At 36.2% G+C, this 20,547-nt stretch overlaps 1 protein-coding gene and 1 non-coding gene across 2 annotated transcripts in view; both read left to right on the top strand.

The window, feature by feature from the left end:
• Positions 1-14,266, top strand: part of VPS4B (vacuolar protein sorting 4 homolog B) — a 31,478-nt gene extending 17,212 nt beyond the window's left edge. Inside the window, exons 5-11 of the mRNA XM_032602846.1 lie at positions 2,842-2,961; positions 5,417-5,573; positions 5,964-6,112; positions 6,615-6,696; positions 7,973-8,192; positions 11,039-11,179; positions 12,791-14,266. Coding sequence (XP_032458737.1) covers positions 2,842-2,961; positions 5,417-5,573; positions 5,964-6,112; positions 6,615-6,696; positions 7,973-8,192; positions 11,039-11,179; positions 12,791-12,892 — 971 coding nt within the window. The 3' untranslated portion in view covers positions 12,893-14,266. The remainder of the gene's footprint in view (positions 1-2,841; positions 2,962-5,416; positions 5,574-5,963; positions 6,113-6,614; positions 6,697-7,972; positions 8,193-11,038; positions 11,180-12,790) is intronic.
• A 3,364-nt stretch (positions 14,267-17,630) lies between these two features.
• LOC116739411 lies at positions 17,631-17,762 on the top strand. The gene has a single exon (XR_004345582.1). It is a non-coding gene; the product is annotated as a small nucleolar RNA SNORA70 (small nucleolar RNA).
• The last annotated feature ends 2,785 nt before the right edge of the window (positions 17,763-20,547 follow it).

The raw sequence follows: 20,547 nt of genomic DNA on the forward strand, positions 1-20,547 counted from the left end.
ATTTTGGTAATATTTCTGTCTTACCGACCCCTCTGGGATGTATAGAGTAATACTATAAGGATAGTATTTTGAAAACACTACAGTTAACGAGAGTATTTTTACACGCCAGCGTCAGTGATGGGTGTAGTCCAAGGGCAGTAACTGAGTTTCCACTGCCTCGAGCAGTGTGGTCATACTTCATCCTCAGTAAGTATTTTTGGGCAAACCAGTGGTCCATGCCAAGTGGCTTTATTTTACTTGTAAGGCAAAAAGCTTTTTTCTATCTGTTCTTTTGGTTTTGTTCCTCCTCTCTCTGGCTCTGCCCCACGGAAGTAAAAATTGGATTGTATCTTTAATTTTGAAAAAGATACAATTTTTAATAATTTAATTAAATAATTTAATAATTAAATAATTTAATCATTTCCTATGAGTGATGATAAGGCCCAAGGATGTATAAAAATACAGATGCTTAAAACATTTAAATGAGGAAATTTATTTGGAATTTCAGGATGAAATAGAATATGAAGGAGTCCTAGCCTTTCGTATCTGAGAATCCTTTTTCTCCATCTTTTAGTTTCATGGTTTGCTGATGGATTTCATCGTATAATATCCTTTTTTGAATCTTTCCTCATTTTTCCTGAAACAATTTTCCAAATCTTTTTACTTCTGTTTTAGGTTATGACATTAAGTGTAATATTTTATTATTAAAATTAAAGTTCATGATTTGAATTTTCTGTTAATTTTGATATTCAGTGACTTTGAGGTTAAATAACATATTAGTATAATAAATAGTATAATCAAAAGAATGGATAAATTTGTACAATTGGGAATTATCAAATTATTTGGCTTTTATTTTCTAATAATCCCTCTCTTTTAATTTTAAAAATCATTAATCAGTGTCTAATAATTGATACTACTTTTGTCTAAATAGTCTTTTATCACTGGACATTCCAAAGTCACCTAGCTTAAATCTTTAAAGAGAAAAGTATTAGTTAAATGTGAAGATAAATTATGACACATTTAGAAAATTCATAACAAAAAATTTTAGTTGACCAGATGATGCTTATATATAAACTTACTTTTGTTTAACTGACACAAAATCCTATCAGATGATGTAATATTTTCCTCATGTAGGGTTACTAATCTGTATGGGACATAGAAAAGAAAAAGTGAATTGGCTATTTTTCTTAATTTATACTTAGTCTGAACTTTTAGAATGCTAAAAGTGTTTATGGTTTCATTTCTTTTTTTTTTTCATAAACTTATTTATTTTTGTCTGTGTTGGGTCTTTGTTGCTGTGCGTGGGCTTTCTCTAGTTGTGGCGAGTGGGGGCTACTCTTCCTTGCTATGCACGGGCTTCTCATTGCGGTAGCTTCTTTTGTTACAGAGCACAGGCTCTAGGTGTGCGGGCTCAGTAGTTGTGGCTCGTGGGCTCAGTAGTTGTGGCTTGCAGGCTCTAGAGCGCAGGCTCAGTAGTTTGTGGCACATGGGCTTAGTTGCTCCACGGCATGTGGGATCTTTCCGGACCAGGGCTCGAACCCATGTCCCCTTCATTGGCAGGCGGATTCTTAACCATTGTGCCACCAGGGAAGTCCCTCATTTCATTTTAATGTATAGCTAAAGATTTTCATAATTTAGGGAAGTAAGTTGCAGAGTATAGCATTCTTAGAATAATAGATGATCTTTCAAAACAAGAAAAAATACCCATAAAACTAATATCATAGGTAATCAGTAGACTGTGTGAGTGGTGATATTATACTTAAAACAATTACACATCACCTTTGAACAGGCTACTTTGTAGTTTGTAGTTGAGCAATTTCTATATACTGAAAATTGGGAAAGATTTTGATAAAAGATCTGGAAAGTTTTGCCAGCACGCTATAGTAAGAGAAATCTTTTGTGGACTCTTACTGATTTTTACTTCTCCTTACTGCAACAGTTTGCTATGGCTTTTGAATATATTGTGTCCAAAAAGTAAATCATTTGAATGACTTTGTTAATGTACAAAAATTGTAAATAGGTCTATTTAGAAGCCGGATAGAAAATTTGGCAAACCTTGGGAAAGTATTGCATGTCTGTAAGAGTACACCTTCTCCTCTCCATCATCCCTGTCCCTTCCTCGCCCCTCCCTTCCCCTCTCCCTCTATCTGTCCATCTATCCATCTGCCTGTCTATCTTCAGTTAAAGTCGTTAAGTATATTTTCTTTCTGTAGTTAAGGAGAGCATTAGATCACCGTTTCTTTTGATTAAAAGGAGAAATAGGGCTTCCCTGATGGCGCAGTGGTTGAGAGTCTGCCTGCCGATGCAGGGGACACGGGTTCGTGCCCCAGTCCGTGGAGTGGCTGGGCGCGTGAGCCATGGCCGCTGAGCCTGCACGTCTGGAGCCTGTGCTCCGCAACGGGAGAAGCCACAGCGGTGAGAGGCCCACGTACCGCAAAAAAAAAAAAAAAAAAAAAAAGAGAAATAGGAGCTATTCCAGAATCAACGTACTCAAACATTACAACTACTTTTTGTAACGTTTGGTGCTCTTCCTGGCACTCTAATGTTCATTACGTCATTTGATCTTTCTACTAACCTAAGTAGTTTGGGCACATGGTATTGTTTTTATTTCACCATGAGGAAGTGGAGGTAGAAGTGTTAAGTGACTTTACCCCAGGTTATCTGGCTCCCCACCCCAGGTCCTGACTGCCCCTCACTACTCCCTAACAACTTCGTCCTCATCACGCACTTTCAGAAATGTTTTTAATACATAGAACTTTTCCAGACAAAGTTATAATGCATTTCTGTATTTCATCATTATTTCTTGTTCTCTTCTAAATGTGATGGAATAGTCCTCTTTAAAGATGACCTAATTTTTTGTAGGCGCCATTGTTATAGAGCGACCAAATGTGAAATGGAGCGATGTTGCCGGTCTCGAAGGAGCCAAAGAAGCACTGAAAGAGGCTGTGATATTGCCTATTAAATTTCCTCATCTCTTTACGGGTGAGATGACTTTTAAATAATTATTTTTGATGATTTTTTTTTTTAAATGTGTTGATGACTGAAGTATTGTGAATTCTTGTCATTATATCACGAGTTGTTACCTTAATTCTGTTGTAAGGCAGTGATATACCTTTACACAGATACTTATTTCATATGCATATACATATTTGTAATATATTTATTGCAAAAAAACCTAAATGTCAAGCAGTAGGGCATAGGGTAAATCATGGACATACAGTAGGATACTGTGCACTCATTAGAGTATAGGATACCATCTACATTAAGAAATTTAGATCTACATTATAATTGACATAGAAGAATGTCCACCTATATTGTAAAGATCAAAAAGCAAGTTACATAGTATGTATAGTATGATTCCACGTTGTTAAATAAATGTGTGTGCTGAGAAATAGGTGTAGAAAGATTGACATAAAAATGTTAATGTATGTCTAGGAGATGAGATTATGGGTGATTTTTACTTTCTCTTTTGACTTTGAATTTTTTTGCAGTGGGCATATACTAGTCTTATAAGAGTATTTCCATTTCTTAAACAGAGGAGTTAAAATTATTGAACAGTTTCATATGAAGCACATATCCTCTAGTAGCTCTTTATCACTGCTAGGAGAATATTGCTAACCCACCATCTGGGTACAGTTGAAGTTACAGCTCCAGCAGTAGGTGGTTTGTCTGTGCTGAACCATTCCTTCACATTGTCCTTTCTTTGACTGATAGCCTGTGTTTGTGATATGGCTATACCCACAGTCTAACAGTGAAACAGAGGTTTTTCCTTTTAAAAGCAAGCTGGTTTATGTAGAGAGCAAATCTGTGATATTGGCCTCAAACTGAACAGGTCCAGACAGTGATGTCGTATAGAGCAGTGATGAAGAGCAAGGACCCGTGGGCCACCCGTTGTCCACCTAGCTTCGAGGTACGACTCACAACCTCACTTCAGGAATATGAAACTAACAGTGTAAAAGTTGACATCATAATCCTATAAAGGTACAAAAATACGGTTGAACTCATTTTATGTTGTGTTACTTACACCAGTGTTCCCCAAACATGAGTCCTATATGTGTCATCTTCGTGAATTTTTCCATATACGTGTACCATTATTTTTTAAATATTTTTCTTTAAATCACTCACTTTTAGAGCAGACTTTTTATTAAACTGTAACATAATATACAAAGACATGCAGGAACCCATAAGTATTCAGCTTCATAAATTATCAGAGTACACCTGTATAATCATCACCCAGATAAAAAAGTACTGCTGGTAACCTAGAAATCCCTCTCTGCCTCTTTCCTCCCCAGAGGTAATCACGCTTTTGACTTCTAATACCATAGATTGTTTTGCTCACTTGTTTTTACTTAGTAACTTTATTTTAGAAGACTTCTTTGTATCTCTATAAATGGAAAAATTAGTGTTTTTATAGAATGCATTTTAAAAATTACTTAATTGAAAAGTATTTGTATACCACCTAAAAGCATCTCATTGCCACCAGTGGTATATGTACCACACTTAAGGGAACACTGATTTATAATTGCAGACATTTAAAATAGGCAAATAGAATTCAAGTAAAAGTTGAGGCTTTCATAACAATAAACATGATATTTAGTTTTGCCATCAGTCATCTGTATATCATTCTTTTACAGACACCGTGTGTCCACCCACAGTTTACACCTAGTAGGTTTTTTTTAATGTGTATTTGATATTTTATTGCCAGTTGTAACCCAGCCTGGTTTATTTAAGGCAGCATTATAATTTCTCATTAGCAGAATTGAGATACAAAGAATTTACTTGTTCACTTGCTATTATATTTTGGCAACTAGTATTTAAGGTAGAGTCCGCTTATCATTACCCAAGCACTGGAATGGGAATCTGCCACCTGAAATAACCTGTGCTTCCTTGTGGAATCAGGAATTGAGCAGAACTTCACCAGTCATCCAAACTGTGTTAGTTTCACTCCTCCAAAGGTCATAAATATTTTTAAAAGAATATTTCCAGCTGCCCTTCCCCTGTGAGTATAGTTTCTCCTACAGTATTCTGATGTTGAGCAGTGCACATAGTAGATGATCAGGAAGTACCTTTTAACTGAATTCTTTTCTCTTTAATAGACTGGAAGGCCTTGGAAGGCAGAGATCCTTGTATTCATAGTTCTTTGCCTACATGTCGTGGTTTCAATACGTAGTGGTTGAATGAGTGAGCAAGCAAACAAACTTCCCCTTAGAAGGATTATAGCTATATAAACACAGTTTTGACACAGTGGTCTCTAGAAAAACCGAAGTACACTTAGGACATACTTACCTTAGATTGATTTATTTAAATGTTGTTTTATTCTACGGCTAGCTTTAGAGTGGAAACCTCCTCACGGTATTCTTCACTGTGGATGATGTCTCTGGTAACTGAAGTCAACAGTCTTGAAAGTCTCATGTTATTTTTCTAATGCAAATTTTAGGCAAGAGAACACCTTGGAGGGGAATCCTGTTATTTGGGCCACCTGGAACAGGAAAATCCTATTTGGCCAAAGCTGTAGCAACAGAAGCAAACAACTCAACATTTTTCTCAATATCTTCGTCTGACCTTGTTTCTAAGTGGCTAGGTGAAAGTGAAAAGTAAGTAGTAAATTGATTTTTTTTTTTAAGTTTTTCTTTGCCTGGTAGTCACTATTTCAGTCTATAAAGTAATAGGTTTCTTATATCATTAATAGACATTCAAAAAAAGTGCTATTATAAATACAGGTGGTATTCATTTCTGTTAGATTAGTCCCTAGTGTGGAATTTATTTCATAGGGAGAAGATAGCATATATGATATGTGTATGGTTTAGTAAATCATAAAATGAATTATCCAAATGTAGTAATCTTATTTTAGAGATCAAAACGTGATGAGACTTTTTAATCTGTAGAGTTCGTATACTATTGGTATATAGTTTTGTTTTAGGTTTTTCATTGTCATGTGTCATTTACTATTTTTTTTAGAAATTGAAACCTTTATTTATTTTTAGGCAAGTTAAGTACTTATTCCAACTTGCCAGAGAGAATAAACCTTCCATTATCTTCATTGATGAAATTGATTCTCTGTGTGGTTCAAGAAGTGAAAATGAAAGTGAAGCTGCACGTAGAATTAAGACAGAGTTCCTGGTTCAAATGCAAGGTAGTGTTACTGATTTTTTAAAATAGTTTTCTCTTTATTGTATAATCATTATTATGATAGTAATGGGAAAAATTTCAAGCAGAATTTCTCCGTTCTTATAGTCCAAGTCTTATGCCATGTCTCGTTCTGATCCACATGCATACATAATTTTTACCCAGTTGTAATCATCTCGTTGGTATAAAAAGTGAAGAGATTAATATATTCACTTATAACATGCCAGAAACAATATCAATAAAAGGAATATATAAACTTCAAATTAAATCTTTCAAGAAATATTTTGAAAAGAATATTAATAGTATTTTCCCACAGTTTAGGAGATTCTAGGGAATATTTGCATCATATTCTAGTAATAAGAAATGTGGTTAAATACAGTTTTTTTCAGAGAGAAAGTCTCAAGATGAGGCATTTTGACATTAAAGTACCACGTTCATAAGAGAACATATGATGTTCAAAGAACACTTGAAATGACAAATTATTTAAAACATTACCTATTTTGATGCAGGGGTTGGCGTGGACAACAATGGAATTTTGGTTCTGGGAGCTACAAATATACCCTGGGTTCTGGATTCTGCCATTAGGCGAAGGTATGACAATACAGTAAATACCTTATTTCTAATTACAATATAATAAGTGAATATTAATTCCCATTCTCTTTAGTTGAGGAGGCATTCTGATAACTTCAGAATGTTTTTTAATGTGCTCGAACCCTATTGACCCCTGCCTTGGGGAAGAGAGGCAGGCACTTGTTTGTTTGCCTGCTGTGTTAGAGATCCGAGATTTAACACCTACTGGAATCTTTCACGTCCGAAAGTATGTTACCTAATGCTTACTTTAGTTCTAATTAAGCTTAGTAGGTGCACTGATGCTTCAGAAATTTATATATACAGTTTGATATTTCAATGGAAAAACCTTCCATTGAAGGTTTTTCCATTTTGCTAAATATAAAATTTTAGCAAAATGACAATTCTACAAGTTAAAGTATGCTAAGAAAGATATAGTTTCAGTTTTAAAAATTCTGTCTATAATTTTTTAACTGAATATGAAACTTGAGCTACAGGAAAGGTATACAGACTCCTTACTTTTCACTGCTTCACAGTTCCCTATCCCATTGATTTAATTGTGCATGGTAAAAATGAACACTTCAGTTTTTGCTGCTTTTACCCCATTCACTTGATGGTTTGCCAGAATGTTAGATTACCATCCAGTATCAAGAAAGGAAATGTGCTGGTTATTTTTGAAAAATGGCCTAATTCTAAACCCATCTCTAGAGATGGTGGAAACTTTTAAAATTCGTCTTATTGCCACAGAGAATAATTACCTGGAGAAGAAAATGTCTTCACAGACCCATTTAAATTGTCCCTCATTGCTTCCTCCTTATCTCCAAATGCTGAAATTCTAAGAAGGCAAGCAAAATTATAAGATTTTGAGTGATTTTACTCCTTAGAATTTAGGTAATTCTCTTGTCATCTCTTATTTCACACTTTTAATCATATTAATCCCTTGATCAGGAGTTCAGACTGTCATTCTACAGGAAATTGTAATCCTGTAGGACATGTCGTGTCATGAGTTCCAGACATGTAAACACTCTGGCCAAAATAATTCAAAAATCATGTGAGAAAAACTGGCTATTTTGGTTTTATTTGTTTTTTGTTAATGTGTTCTGGATATTTCCCCTTTATTAACCTAAATATGTATCTGTTTAACTCTGATGGATATGGGCCCACTTAATTTATTCAGCTTAACTTTGTATAAATGAGAATATCTAAATATCTTGTTTCTTCTTGAAAAACTAATTTTTAATAGAAATTAAATAGTATTATATAGTAATATTCTTGATGTAATTTTTTTTTTCATTTTAAGATTTGAGAAACGAATTTATATTCCTTTGCCTGAGGCCCATGCCCGAGCAGCAATGTTTAAACTGCACTTGGGGACCACTCAGAACAGTCTAACAGAAGCAGATGTCCGGGAACTTGGGAAGAAAACTGAAGGCTATTCAGGGGCAGACATAAGTGTCATTGTACGTGATGCACTTATGCAGCCAGTTAGGAAAGTACAGTCAGCTACTCATTTTAAAAAGGTAAGGAACTTTTATCCACCTTTTCATATATTTTTAAAATCAAGCTTTGAGACCATGATTGACTTGTCTTTGAAGAATTTTAGGAAGATTTCAGTTTTGTATAATAAATAAGTAGATTTACATAAAAGATTATGTTTCCATTTCATTGAAAATAAGTTCTCCCAAAGTGTTTTAAAACTTTGTATGCAGTGATTTTTGAAGTATTTATTATTTTTATGTAAATATAGAAACTTAAATCTATGATTGTCTCTGATGTAACTAGACTGTCCTCGAGCAGAATCTGGTACGTTTACACCTCATCAATAAAGTAAAAATAATAATAGCTAATATTCTTTAAATATTCACGTGCCCAGCACTGTGTTTGCTCCATCATCTTCCTATTTCATTTGGTCCTCACAGAAGCTCTACAAAAGGTACATATAGCCACCTGTTGATGGTTAGTCCTAGACTAACATGATTAAACTGGGACTTGGATGTTTTTAACACAGTTTGCCAAGGTACAGCTAGAGAGGATTGGAGGTGTGGTTTTTCTCTAGGTAAGGTGTACTTCAGAAGCCTCAACCATTCTTCTCTCCTGCTCCTCCCATGCACTGTTTGGTCTGCATGAATGACTTGAGTGTATATGGTTTGAGAGAGAATTTTGTGAAAAGACTGTAGTCTTGGCATATTCAATTTAAGTAACAGTAGACTAGGTAATTTGGACCAGCTCTCTTGCTGAGGACAGCAGTCTCCAGTATGCTCATGAACGTAGATATGAAAATCCTGAAACACTGTTAGCAAACCTAATCCATCGGTACATGACAAACTAATATGTCATGACTCTGATACACATATATGTCTGTTATATACCACAGTAAAATTTTTTTTTTAAATGAGGAGCTTGAATTAAAACCTGAATTTGAAGCCTGACTCTACAATTTACTTGTTTTATCTCCTTGAACAAATTGCATTACCTTTTTAAGTCTCAGTTTTTATCATCTCTTAAGTAAGGATGATAATTACTACTTTGAAATGCTCTTATGAAAATGAAATGAAGGAATATTCATAAAACAGCTGTCATGGTACCTGAATAGCCCAGTAAATATTACTCATCTCTTCTTCAGCCATTTCATTACTGAGAGAAATATGGTTAGCTCAGAATCAAGTTTATGCCACAACCGTTGTGTCTTTTCTTAAATTCTCTTGGCCATTTAGAAGGAACTCAGTCCTTTCATACTCAGAACTTTCCGTTCAGTTCTCTGTGTAACTACTAGGGATGGCTTGTATGACCCTAAAGCCAGGCCCTTGTTAGGAGGATAGAGTTGAAGCAGCCAAATTTCGTTTTTCTTTCTTTCTTTCTTTCTCTTTTTGTTTTTTGGCTGTGCTGCACAGCTTGCAGGATCTTAGTTCCCAGACCAGGGATTGAACCCGGCAATGAAAGCAGCGAGTCCTAACCACTGGACCGCTGGGGAATTCCCAGGCAAATCTCTTTTAACATCAGGCCGTTTGTATCACCAACTATAGTAGATCTTTCTGTGGCTCCATCTTCTCCATTTTTCAATTAGCAAGAACAAGTTTGCCTGTGTATTTTATTTATTAAATGTATAAGTACTAATCTGGGCCCAGAGGTAAGTCAGAGTACAATAGTTAAAAAACAAAAAAATCCCTGCCACTGAAATTGTTGTGAGCAAAGAAAGACAATAAAATACACATAGCAAAGTGAAAATATTTATTTCTCTACCCATGCCCCAATCCTGAGACAGTATTTAAGATTGATCATTGTAAAACAAGTATTAAGTGTGAAAGCAGTCCTTGGTTTGATACAAGTGTGTTGCCTTCTAAATACTATATGTGACTCTATGTCACAAAGTTTCTTTTTCTGGATGTTATTAAAACTTTTTCTTTTAAATCAGTTATGAATTGTAAGATAGCACTGAAATTACATTCAGCATTTAATTTTGTACTTATATTTGAAGAAGGAGTTTTTGTGGGGAAAGACAAAGATTCAGTAATTTCACAGATAATAAACCTTCCAAAGATCACAGAAATTTCTTGGCTATGGAAAACAGTAACTTAAAGGAATTTTTTTTTTTTTTTTTTGGAGTATAGTTGATTAACATTGCTGTGGTAGTTTCGTACAGCAAAGTGATTGTTATACATGTATCTATTCTTTTTCGAATTCTTTTCCCATTTAGGTTATTACAGCGTATTGAACGGAGTTCCCTGTGTTATACAGTAGGTCCTTGTTGGTTATCTGTTTTAAATATAGCACTGTGTTAAGTAAGTCTATTTTTGGTCTCTAGGATTATGACCACCTAATAATCATTAGGAAAAAAAAAAAGAAAATTTTAGCTACAGGTAATTGTTTCTTTATTTTAACTTATTTTCTCCCTATGATCATCTAAGTACTTTATTGTAGGAAATTTCAAATATAGAAAATCATCCAAGAAAAAAATTAAAATCAAGCAAAATCTATCCCATCACCCAGAGCTAATTGCACTTCTTGTTGTATACGCTTCTGTTTATTTTCAGAAGTAAGCATTTTAACAAAACATAAAATAATAGTACATTTTCAGATTTCCTGATAATGGTCTAAATCTTTTTTTTTTTTTTTTTTTTGCGGTACGCGGGCCTCTCACTGCCATGGCCTCTCCCATTGCGGAGCACAGGCTCCAGATGCGCAGGCTCAGCGGCCATGGCTCACAGGCCCAGCCACTCCGCGGCATGCGGGATCTTTCCAGACCAGGGCACGAACCCGTGTCCCCTGCATCGGCAGGCAGACTCTCAACCACTGCGCCACCAGGGAAGCCCTGGTCTAAATCTTAATGTTTATTTAATTTGTTCTGTTGTTGTACTGTTTATTCCAGGTTTGCGGACCTTCACAAGCTGATCCTAACAACATAGTAGATGATCTGCTAACGCCCTGTTCTCCAGGTGATCCTGGTGCCATTGAGATGACGTGGATGGATGTCCCTGGGGATAAACTTTTGGAGCCAGTTGTTTGCATGGTTTGACATTTTGTTTGCTTTTAAGAAAAATTTTAAAACGTTATATTTTATGGGGACTTCCCTGGCAGTCCAGTGGTTAAGGTTAAGACTCCATGCTTCCAGTGAAGGGGGCACGGGTTCGAGTTCTGGTTGGGGAACTAAACCTCTCACATGCTGCACCGTGCAGCCAGAAAAAAATTATATTTTATAATTTGTCAGATAAAATTTTCAGTTTTGTAAAATTAGTTCAAAAAGGTTAATACTAACTACTTAAAAAGTTTTAAAGATTAGTTGAATGTAAAATATAAAAAATAATTATCTTTAAAATGTTTTCTTGGGCTTCGAGGAAATTTTAAGTGAATAAGCTATTTTTAAAAACATACAGGTTTCTGACATTATAGGTCTTATAGCTGGGATATTATCACCAAAATGGTGGGATTGGTTAAAATTTTTTCCCCTGAATCTCAGATTTTGTAAGATATCCAGAAACGCTAATGCGTGAATCATAGTAGTCATAATAGTATTTTCCTGTTTTACTTCTCAGAGCTTCATAGAAAGTTTAAATAATGCACTACTCTTTTAAAAAGTTCTGAAAACAGAAGTTTTATTATAAAAAATTACATTTCTGTTTATATTAGAGGAATTAAAATATTCATAAAAATTACATTGCTGTAGTTTCTATTGGAAGAAATAAAATAATTCATAAGACTTTATTATTTTGTAAGCCATATTAATTTTAGTGAACTTACTGTGATTGAAAAGGTACATTTATTATGTTTATGTTTTCTTGATAAACAGTCATTTTTTAAAATCTTCTGCTTTAGTTATAGATTTTCAAATCTATATGTCAAAATTAACAGTAACTTTCAAAGGGGAGACTTTCACATGATGTGTAGACCTAGATATATAGACAAATATGTACATATATGTATATAAGTTTGTATGCATATATAGAGAGAAATATATCTGTAAACATAGATATATTTATGTGTTAATCAACCACAATGCTTATCTGAGAAATTATTCAGAAATCCTTTTTTGTTGCAATCCTTGGTTTATTTTTTAAAGTTTTGGTTCTTTTGACTGTTTGCCATACTGTTTTACAGGAGACATGGCCTAGAAGTTAATTTCTTAATGAATCCTTGATATTTGTATATTTTCTTACCATTTTGATTGTAATTTTAACTAACAGTTAAAATTTTTGATTAGTTGATTCTGATTAAATGGTATTATTCTGTTTCACATAAGTATAAGTGAATGTATTCCTTTTGAGTTGCACTTGGACAACTGCTCTCTTGTTTAAGAATAAACAGATACGGCCAGAAAAGCGATCAGGGACTTAATTCTGGAGGCCTTGATCATCTGGCTAAGAGGACTGTACTTCCTTAGGGTGCTGAGGAGCCTTTGAAAGTTGTGATCGTGACAAGGCAAGCAACTGAAAGTTTATAAGCAAAGGAATAACTTGGTCAAAGATGTCCTTCAGGAAAACAAGAGAGTTTATCGTCAGTAGTTTATGGCATGATGCAGATTTTCAGATTTAACCTTAGGCAAAAGTTAGGAATGTTGATAATGAAATGTTTTTTATTCCGTTAAATCTATTCCTAATACTTCCCCCCTTCTTTTTCCTGACAGTCGGATATGTTACGGTCACTATCTAGCACAAAGCCCACAGTCAATGAGCATGACTTGTTGAAATTAAAGAAGTTTACAGAAGATTTTGGCCAAGAAGGCTAGACCAAAGACAACAAGGAAGACGTTTACCATGTGTGTTCTCTCTTTCATAGGTATTTTTGCCTTTCTTGGATGGCAGTCAGATTATTTCCAGTAAAACTCTTTTACTGCAGGAAAATAGAGATCTCACTTCAGCATTCATTTAAGTTTTATATGTACTTTTGCTCCATTACCAATTAAATCCTCCTGTTAACAAAAATTATAAAATAATGGGTTATAAGCAAATGAGTGACATAAATAGCAAAAACATAGAAATTACCTAGTAAAAAGAAGATTAAAATTGATTGAGATACAAATATTTTAAATTGTTATAAATAGTGGTCTTTGCAAAGAGCATTCTTTTTTTTTTAACTAAAATGAAGTGGGGCTTATTTCATATTTTGAAAAAAAACTTAAGCATCATTCTTTTCAATGTAAAATTTATTTTATTAAAAAAATTAAAAATGATTTACTCTCAGGGATGGGCAGTAAAACAGCAAAGAGCACTGATTGGGTTTGAAAGGTTTTGAATTGTGTTCTAGCCAAGGCTTTTACTGGTTTTTTTGATAGGTTGGCTTTTTTCTCCATGTAGATTTAAATAATTTCTATAAAAGCAGCAAGCTTTTTTATATTTAACTAAGTAATACCTTTTACTGTGCAATCTCAAGAGAAAGACTCTCTAAATTAGGCATTGTCTCTATCTTGAAGAAGAAAATTGTCTATTTCAGTGTCTTTTTGTAGCAAGATTGACCAAAACAGGTGGTTAATAAATGTGTACCTTTTAAATAATTCTGCCATGAAATACTGTAATGGGAACCTTTGCTAAAAGGAACAGCCTCCCTTTGGATTATGGGAAGTTCTTGTGTGTGATGGGGGCGGTGTGTGTGTACATATATATAAATTTTTTTTAATATAGGTTAGCTAGAGTCTTGTCTTTTACCTTTTAAGTTCAGGGAACAGCTCGTCCTGGCCACACGTATGTTATCAGTGTAATGTTTCATGAAGCTTTAGAAATGAGCTGATGTCTCCTTAAATAATAAAATACAAACATGATATTGTATTATTTTAATATCTTCAAATAAATAATCTGAGGGTGTGTGTTATATACTTGAGCACCAACACTAAGTTGTGCCTTGTACATTTGCATTGGCTCTACATGCAAAGGGTTATTAAGTCAGCTAGAATGAGGTAGATTCCTTAATTTACTATAAAGTTCTGCCTTGAAAATGCTATAGGATAACTTGCATTTTAAAGTATATTTGCACATTTTACATATTGTGCTATATGGTTGCCTTTGGGTTTTCTGTACAGATTGTTTTCGTTGATATTAAATGGAAGTCGTAGGCCTGAAATATGCTGTTCTTACGTGAAGTAAATTGATACAACCTACTATTGGCTATATTCTGTGTGTGCTTCTTTATTTTGGGATCTTCCGTATAGGAGAAAATATTATCTAAATTGATTAGATACAAAGAAATCACTAAAAATTATTAATTAAAGATGTATGCATGAAAATTCTATTTTTCAGTAACTACTGTGTGAGAGTTGGGAATTAACTTGGCACACCAACACCGAGTCCTTTGCAGATGTCTTACGAGACATTTTACTTTATCCACCTCAGAATCATACAGTATTGCTATTAATCATATCATTAGGATAATTAACATAACTATATTATTATAACTAATAGCTGAAATCCAGATGTTTTTGTGAATCCAAAGTTTGTTTTGAGGAAGTATTTTACTTAAATTGGCCAAGTAGTGTGTAAGTCCAGTGTTGATGATGAGTGGATACTTCATCACTCAGTTCTTACACGTGCTCTGAGAACCGTGCCTCAGTATCCATGTCACTTCTAGCCATAGCCCCATTTTCCACATTTCTGCTTTTAAAACTCTTTCTAGAATCTAATAATTTTAGACTTACTTTAGAATGGTAGAGCATAAGTCATTTCCATGTGTTCTTTATGGGCAGATAAATACTCAAGAGGAAACAATGTTCGGGCTCTGTCTGGACCTTGGCCATTCTGATTTTGGGTAGATGTTTTCTGAGCCACTAAGTAAACCCTACTTGAGCAACTCTATGAGCTAGCTATTCCCTGGATGTTTAAGAACATTTTTTGGTCTCAGTCTGAAAACTCTATAGGGACCTTAATTATAAAAGTATTTCAGTAGAAAATTGGTTTTTGAGTTTACTGTCATCAACATGCAGAAAGACAGAATGAGTGTATTTGATTACTAATGTGAAGTATCATTTAGCCACTTGCAGCTGCACAGGTGGAAAATGGAGGCACACCTTCCCAGCACAGTGCTGGGAATGTCACCCAGCTTTGTGAGCTCCCACAGGTACTGGGTGCTCTCCTGCCCCCTTTCTTCTTTCCTCTGCTAGTCCAAATCCTGTGATTTCCATTAAGACCTAGCTCATGACCCATCTAATCTCTTCCAGGAAGAATTCCTAGACTACCCCATCCAACCTTTGGATTTCTTTAGCACCGAGTTGTGACTATCTTAAGATTTTTCTCCAAGTGTCAAGCACACTCTGTTAATTTTGTTTAGATCGTTCAGATTGTAAGCTCTTCAAATAGTTATGTTTTCCTTTGTATTAGCATAGTTCTAGACACTGTTTATTAGGTACTTAATAAAGACTTGAAAACATTAAGGGAGTTATATCCATATTTTATCTACTTCCTAGATTGTCTGTGAGACTTTTAATAAAATAGGTAATTTGAAATTGCTTTGTTCCTGCTGGTCTAGTGAAGTTGTGGTACATTTTCATCACTGGGAACTGAAATCAGAGGTGTGCCAGAGCTGGCTCATACTGGCTCACAAGAACCATTTTTACACATTGCTGCCCACCTCTTCAGTCACCTCATTGGTAGCTTGAAACCTGCCATGGTGGAAGTGATTTACGCCACAGAAACCAGCAAGTTTCCGTTTACATGCTGCAACGCAAAGCAAGGACTGTAGCTTAGAACTGAAAAATTAATATTTACCACATTTACAGGAATAAAGGGGAAAAGTTATCTTCATAGAGTCATAAAAAGCATTTAATAAAATCCAGCACCCGTTTGTGATTTTTTTTTTAACTCAAACTAGGAATTGAAGAGAGCTTCTGAATTTAATAAAGAGCATCCACTAAAGAAACAAAAAAATTCTAACAAACATCATACTTAATTGTGAATTATTGAAAACTTTAACTCCCCAGAGATCAGGAAGAAGACAAAGGTGCCTGCTGTCACCACTCCTTTTCAGTTTTGTGCAGGAGATTCTAGCCAGTGTTAAAAAGGAAGAAACAAAATCGTTATTCTCAGGTGACATGATTGTGTATGTAGAAAATCCAAATTAATAAACTTAGGAAAAGAATCTGAATTTAAGAAGATTACAGGATACAGGCTAATACATAAAAATAATTGTATTTTTATATTCTAGCAACAATTAGAAATTGAAATTAAAACAGTACTGATTAAAAAAAACAATCCTGATTGCAGTAACATCAGAAAGCATCAGATACCTTCAAATAAATCTGAAAGATGTGTAAGACCTCAGCATAGAAAATTATGAAACATTACCACAAGAAACTAAAGAAGACCTGAATAAATGGAGTGGTGGGACCCATTCATGAGTTGGAAGACTCTTAGAAAAATATCATTTCTGGGACTTCCCTGGTAGTCCAGTGGTTAAGACTCCATGTTTCCACTGCCAGGGATCTGGGTTCAGTCCCTGGTTGGGGAACTAAGGTCCCACAGGCCATAAATAAATAAGTAATTTTTAAAATACATATATATATCATTTCTGACCAAATTGATTCTAGATTTAATGCAATCCCAAACCCACATCTGGGTGATACAGATATATGTATGTAGATATGTATGTCTCTGGAAACAAAAATAGGTGCTTAATAAACAGGTTATTGATGATTGAAAAGAAATCTTTTATAGTGTGAATTCGTTTTTTATAACAGTATATTTCTCCCAGCTGTATCTTTCTGTACATTCATCATAACCATTCATCCAGATATCTGTACATATACATAGAAAGATATCTGGAATTACTTTCACCCTACGTTCATTATGTTATTTATGGGTAGTGAGATTCGGCTTGACTTTTTTCCTTTCTTCACCTCTTTCAGGTCCTTTATTTTCAGATTCCACTGAGACCTTCCCTGGTCATCCTACTTAAAATGACAATTCGTCCTGACTCTCCTTATACCCCAATCCCTGCTTTATTTTTCTCTGTAGCACTTATCATCGTCCAACATACTATATAATTTACTACTTTTCTTATTTGTAATTTTTCCTCCTAACGTATATTCCATGAAAGCTGGGATTTTCTTGTCTGTTTTATTGTCGCCTGTACCTTCAGTGTCTGGAACAGTATTGGTGCCTGATGGGCGCTCAATAAATATTTGAGTGAATGAGTCTTTGTATTTTTTTCTAAGTCTGAATACTTTACAATGAGCATGTATAGTTTTTGCCTCTCTCCCTGTTACCCTGCAATTTTTATTTCTTTTAAAAGAGAAGAAAATTAGGAATGAAGACATCAAGAAATAAACAGTGGCTAAATCTGCATGATAGAAATATGGATACTTATTTTTTTCTTTTTTTATATCTTTAAATACTTTAATTTCCAAAAGTTAAAGTAAAAGTTTTTAGGTAAGAATTGCAGTCAGCTTGACAGCTGATCACAGGAATTTGTCTCCTCTGGAACTCTATGAAATAATAGAAGAGGCTTTAAGAAGAGAAAGAGAGAAGAAAAAAGGACAGCATTTGCAGCCAGTTCAGCCAACTGTGCTCTTTTCCCCATGGGCGCCCAGTGTGCAGTAGCTGCAAACAGCCTCCTCGGTAGTGTGTGCAACCTGTTGCCTGTACAGGTTACCCTAAGGTACCTTGAAGACAGCCCTTTCCAGTCGATATTCATGACTAGCGTGCCGTCCCCAATCTAGGCTGCAGACAAGTATGCACAGGGCCTTTGGAAAGCCCGAGGGCACAGGGGCCAGGGTTCACGTTGGCCAAGTCATAATGTGCGTCCGCACCAAGCTGCAGAACAAGGAGCATGTGATTGAGGCCCTCCACAGGGCCAAGTTCAAGTTCCCTGGCCACCAGAAGATCCAGATCTCCAAGAAGCGGGGATATACTAAGGTTCATGTGGATGAATTTGAAAACATGGTGGCCGAAAAGCAGCTCATGACCCTGGAAGACTGTGGGGTCGAACACAGCCCTAGTCATGGCCCTGGACACATGGCGGGCCCTGCGCTCCTGAGCGCCTTGGCGCCATGCCCTCCTTACTCCTGCCCGCTGGTAAATCCTATTTCCCTGTCAAGAAGAACAGAAAAGATATTCATCAAACAAATGTTCTTTGGAGGAATATTCATCTAAATCACCTACCTGGTTTTGGGACTGGCCCTGGCTTCCTGCTATAGGAACCAAAGTGGGGATATCCTACTTTTCTTCATTAGGTGGCAGACGTCATGTGGGCCCTTGACTAGCCTTGGTTTATCAGGTGCTGCCACCCAGGTCCTTCAATCTTGAGCACCACCAAGATGGCAGGACGTTAAAAACAGGATCGCAGCAGCATCGATAGCATCTGACTGGATGGTGAAACGGCTAATTACGTCATTGTCTGCGGTCTCATGGAATGAAGTGTCCGGTGAGGACAAGACATTGGGGAACTACTTTGCAGCTGCTGTACAACAAAATGAAGGCATGAGAACTTCAAGGACTGCTAATTGGAAACCCAGGGATCCTCCGTGACTGTGCTAAAAGAAACATTTGTATTCAGAGTACTAAAGTAATCAAAAGCAAAACTCAGTATTTGATCCTGCAGGTTGCCAAATTATATCAGTGGAATTCACAGGTTCACCAAGATTATTTTATGTGAACGTAAGGAAATTCAGTAGAGTAGGATCCATACTATCGAAATATGTATATTGGTGAGAGCTTGGAGGATTCTGAGTATCAGGCAGTATCTCGAGAACTATGTGTGGGAATGGATTATGTCGGTGATCAGCCAAGAAAAGAGTCTGATTTCAGATATGATTGAATCTATCAGTATGGGTTCAGTCAACACAGATTCTGAATTTAGAATTTTCATTTGAGCAGCCAAGAGTGATTTTAATTGTTTGCTTTACTGGTTGAAGAAACTGAACTTGACAGTCGACCACTCTGAACTCCAGTTAAGATGATGTGAAAGAAAGAACCCAGTATCTAGGAGGAGAAATGCTGGAGTGGATATATCACGTGAGAATCACTCACAAAGCCACAAGTTCCTGGAGAAGACCCAGAACCCAGCCCCTTGACCAAGGCACTGATAGATGAAAGGAAGGCATTTCAGAGTGGTTTTTTGGGTCCTTGATTTCATTGGAGCTGGAAACGATCTTTTGGTTGCAGAAGCCAAGCAGTGGCAATTAGCCAGCACAAGCCGGGTGGACTTGGTCACCACATGAGGCTGCAGGGCTGGCGTGATAATCAGGGTGGTCTTTCCTGCAGAGATCTTGACCAGTGATTCAAGGGTGGCAGGGTCCTTAGGATCTTCACTAAGGGCTGCTGTGTTGGTATAACCAAAAAGCTGGTAAGCAGAGGTCTTCCCATCATGATGGAGCACCCCACTCAATTTCCAGACCACAATCCGGTCATAGACTCTACACCACTTGAAAGAAGTGGAGACTCTGTATTGTTGAGGAAGGATCCTACAGGAACGTCTCAGGTGCACTGGGAGCTTCCCTTCAGCTTTCCCCAAAGGGTCTGATGCTGCTTAAGGCTACCGTGAAATAAAGAAAGGGAATACTCACAAGATTATTGAACACTGGCTCTGAACTATTAGGCATGTGGAATCTTCCCCGACCAGGGATTGAACCCATGCCCCCTGCATTGGAAGCACGGAGTCTTAACCACTGGACCGCCAGGGAAGTCCCTGAGCTAATATTCTTTACCAGAGAATCAGAAAGTCATTGTGGTCCACTATTCAAGAGAGCATCTATGGGAGGCAAGTGATAAGTGGGGTGGAGTTTTGACTGGAGTCTGCACCACAGCAGGCCCAGTGGAACTCTGCACAAGTATCCTCACCGCAGCAGTTCCCCGGCCCCAGGAGTGAAGGTTAATGGGAAAAGAAGGGCCCCTGGAACGCCCCCCTCCTGAAAAAGCAGTAAAGCAGTATTTACAGACCTAGGAGAAATCCCACCAATTCGTGCCACTATTCAGAACATGGAAGATGCTGTGTGGTGTCATCTACCAGGGACCCATTTAACTCCTCAGGATGGACAGCGCAGAAAAGTGAGTTTTAGAGAGTATCAGGGCCTACATACTTATGTTCTTCTGTTTGCCTAATATTTCATTAAGATACATCTGAGATCGTTGGGTATTCAAAGAGGTGTGTTAAAAAGGATAGAGACAGGAATTCCCTGGTGATCCACTGGTTAGGACTCCGCACTTTCACTGCTGAGGGCCCGGGTTCAATCCGTGGTGGGGAGCTAAGATCCCACAAGCTGCGTGGGGCGGCCAAGAAAATAATATAAAATAAAATATTTTAAAAAAAGAAAAGTTAAATCCTTTTTTTTAACATCTTTATTGGAGTATAATTGCTTTGCAATGGTGTATTACTTTCTGCTTTATAACAGAGTGAATCAGCTATACATATATCCCCATATCTTAAATCCTTTTTAAAAAAAGGATGCAGACATTATATAAG

The sequence above is a fragment of the Phocoena sinus genome, chromosome 14 (genome assembly GCF_008692025.1).
Source record: "Phocoena sinus isolate mPhoSin1 chromosome 14, mPhoSin1.pri, whole genome shotgun sequence".
NCBI lineage: Eukaryota > Metazoa > Chordata > Mammalia > Artiodactyla > Phocoenidae > Phocoena > Phocoena sinus.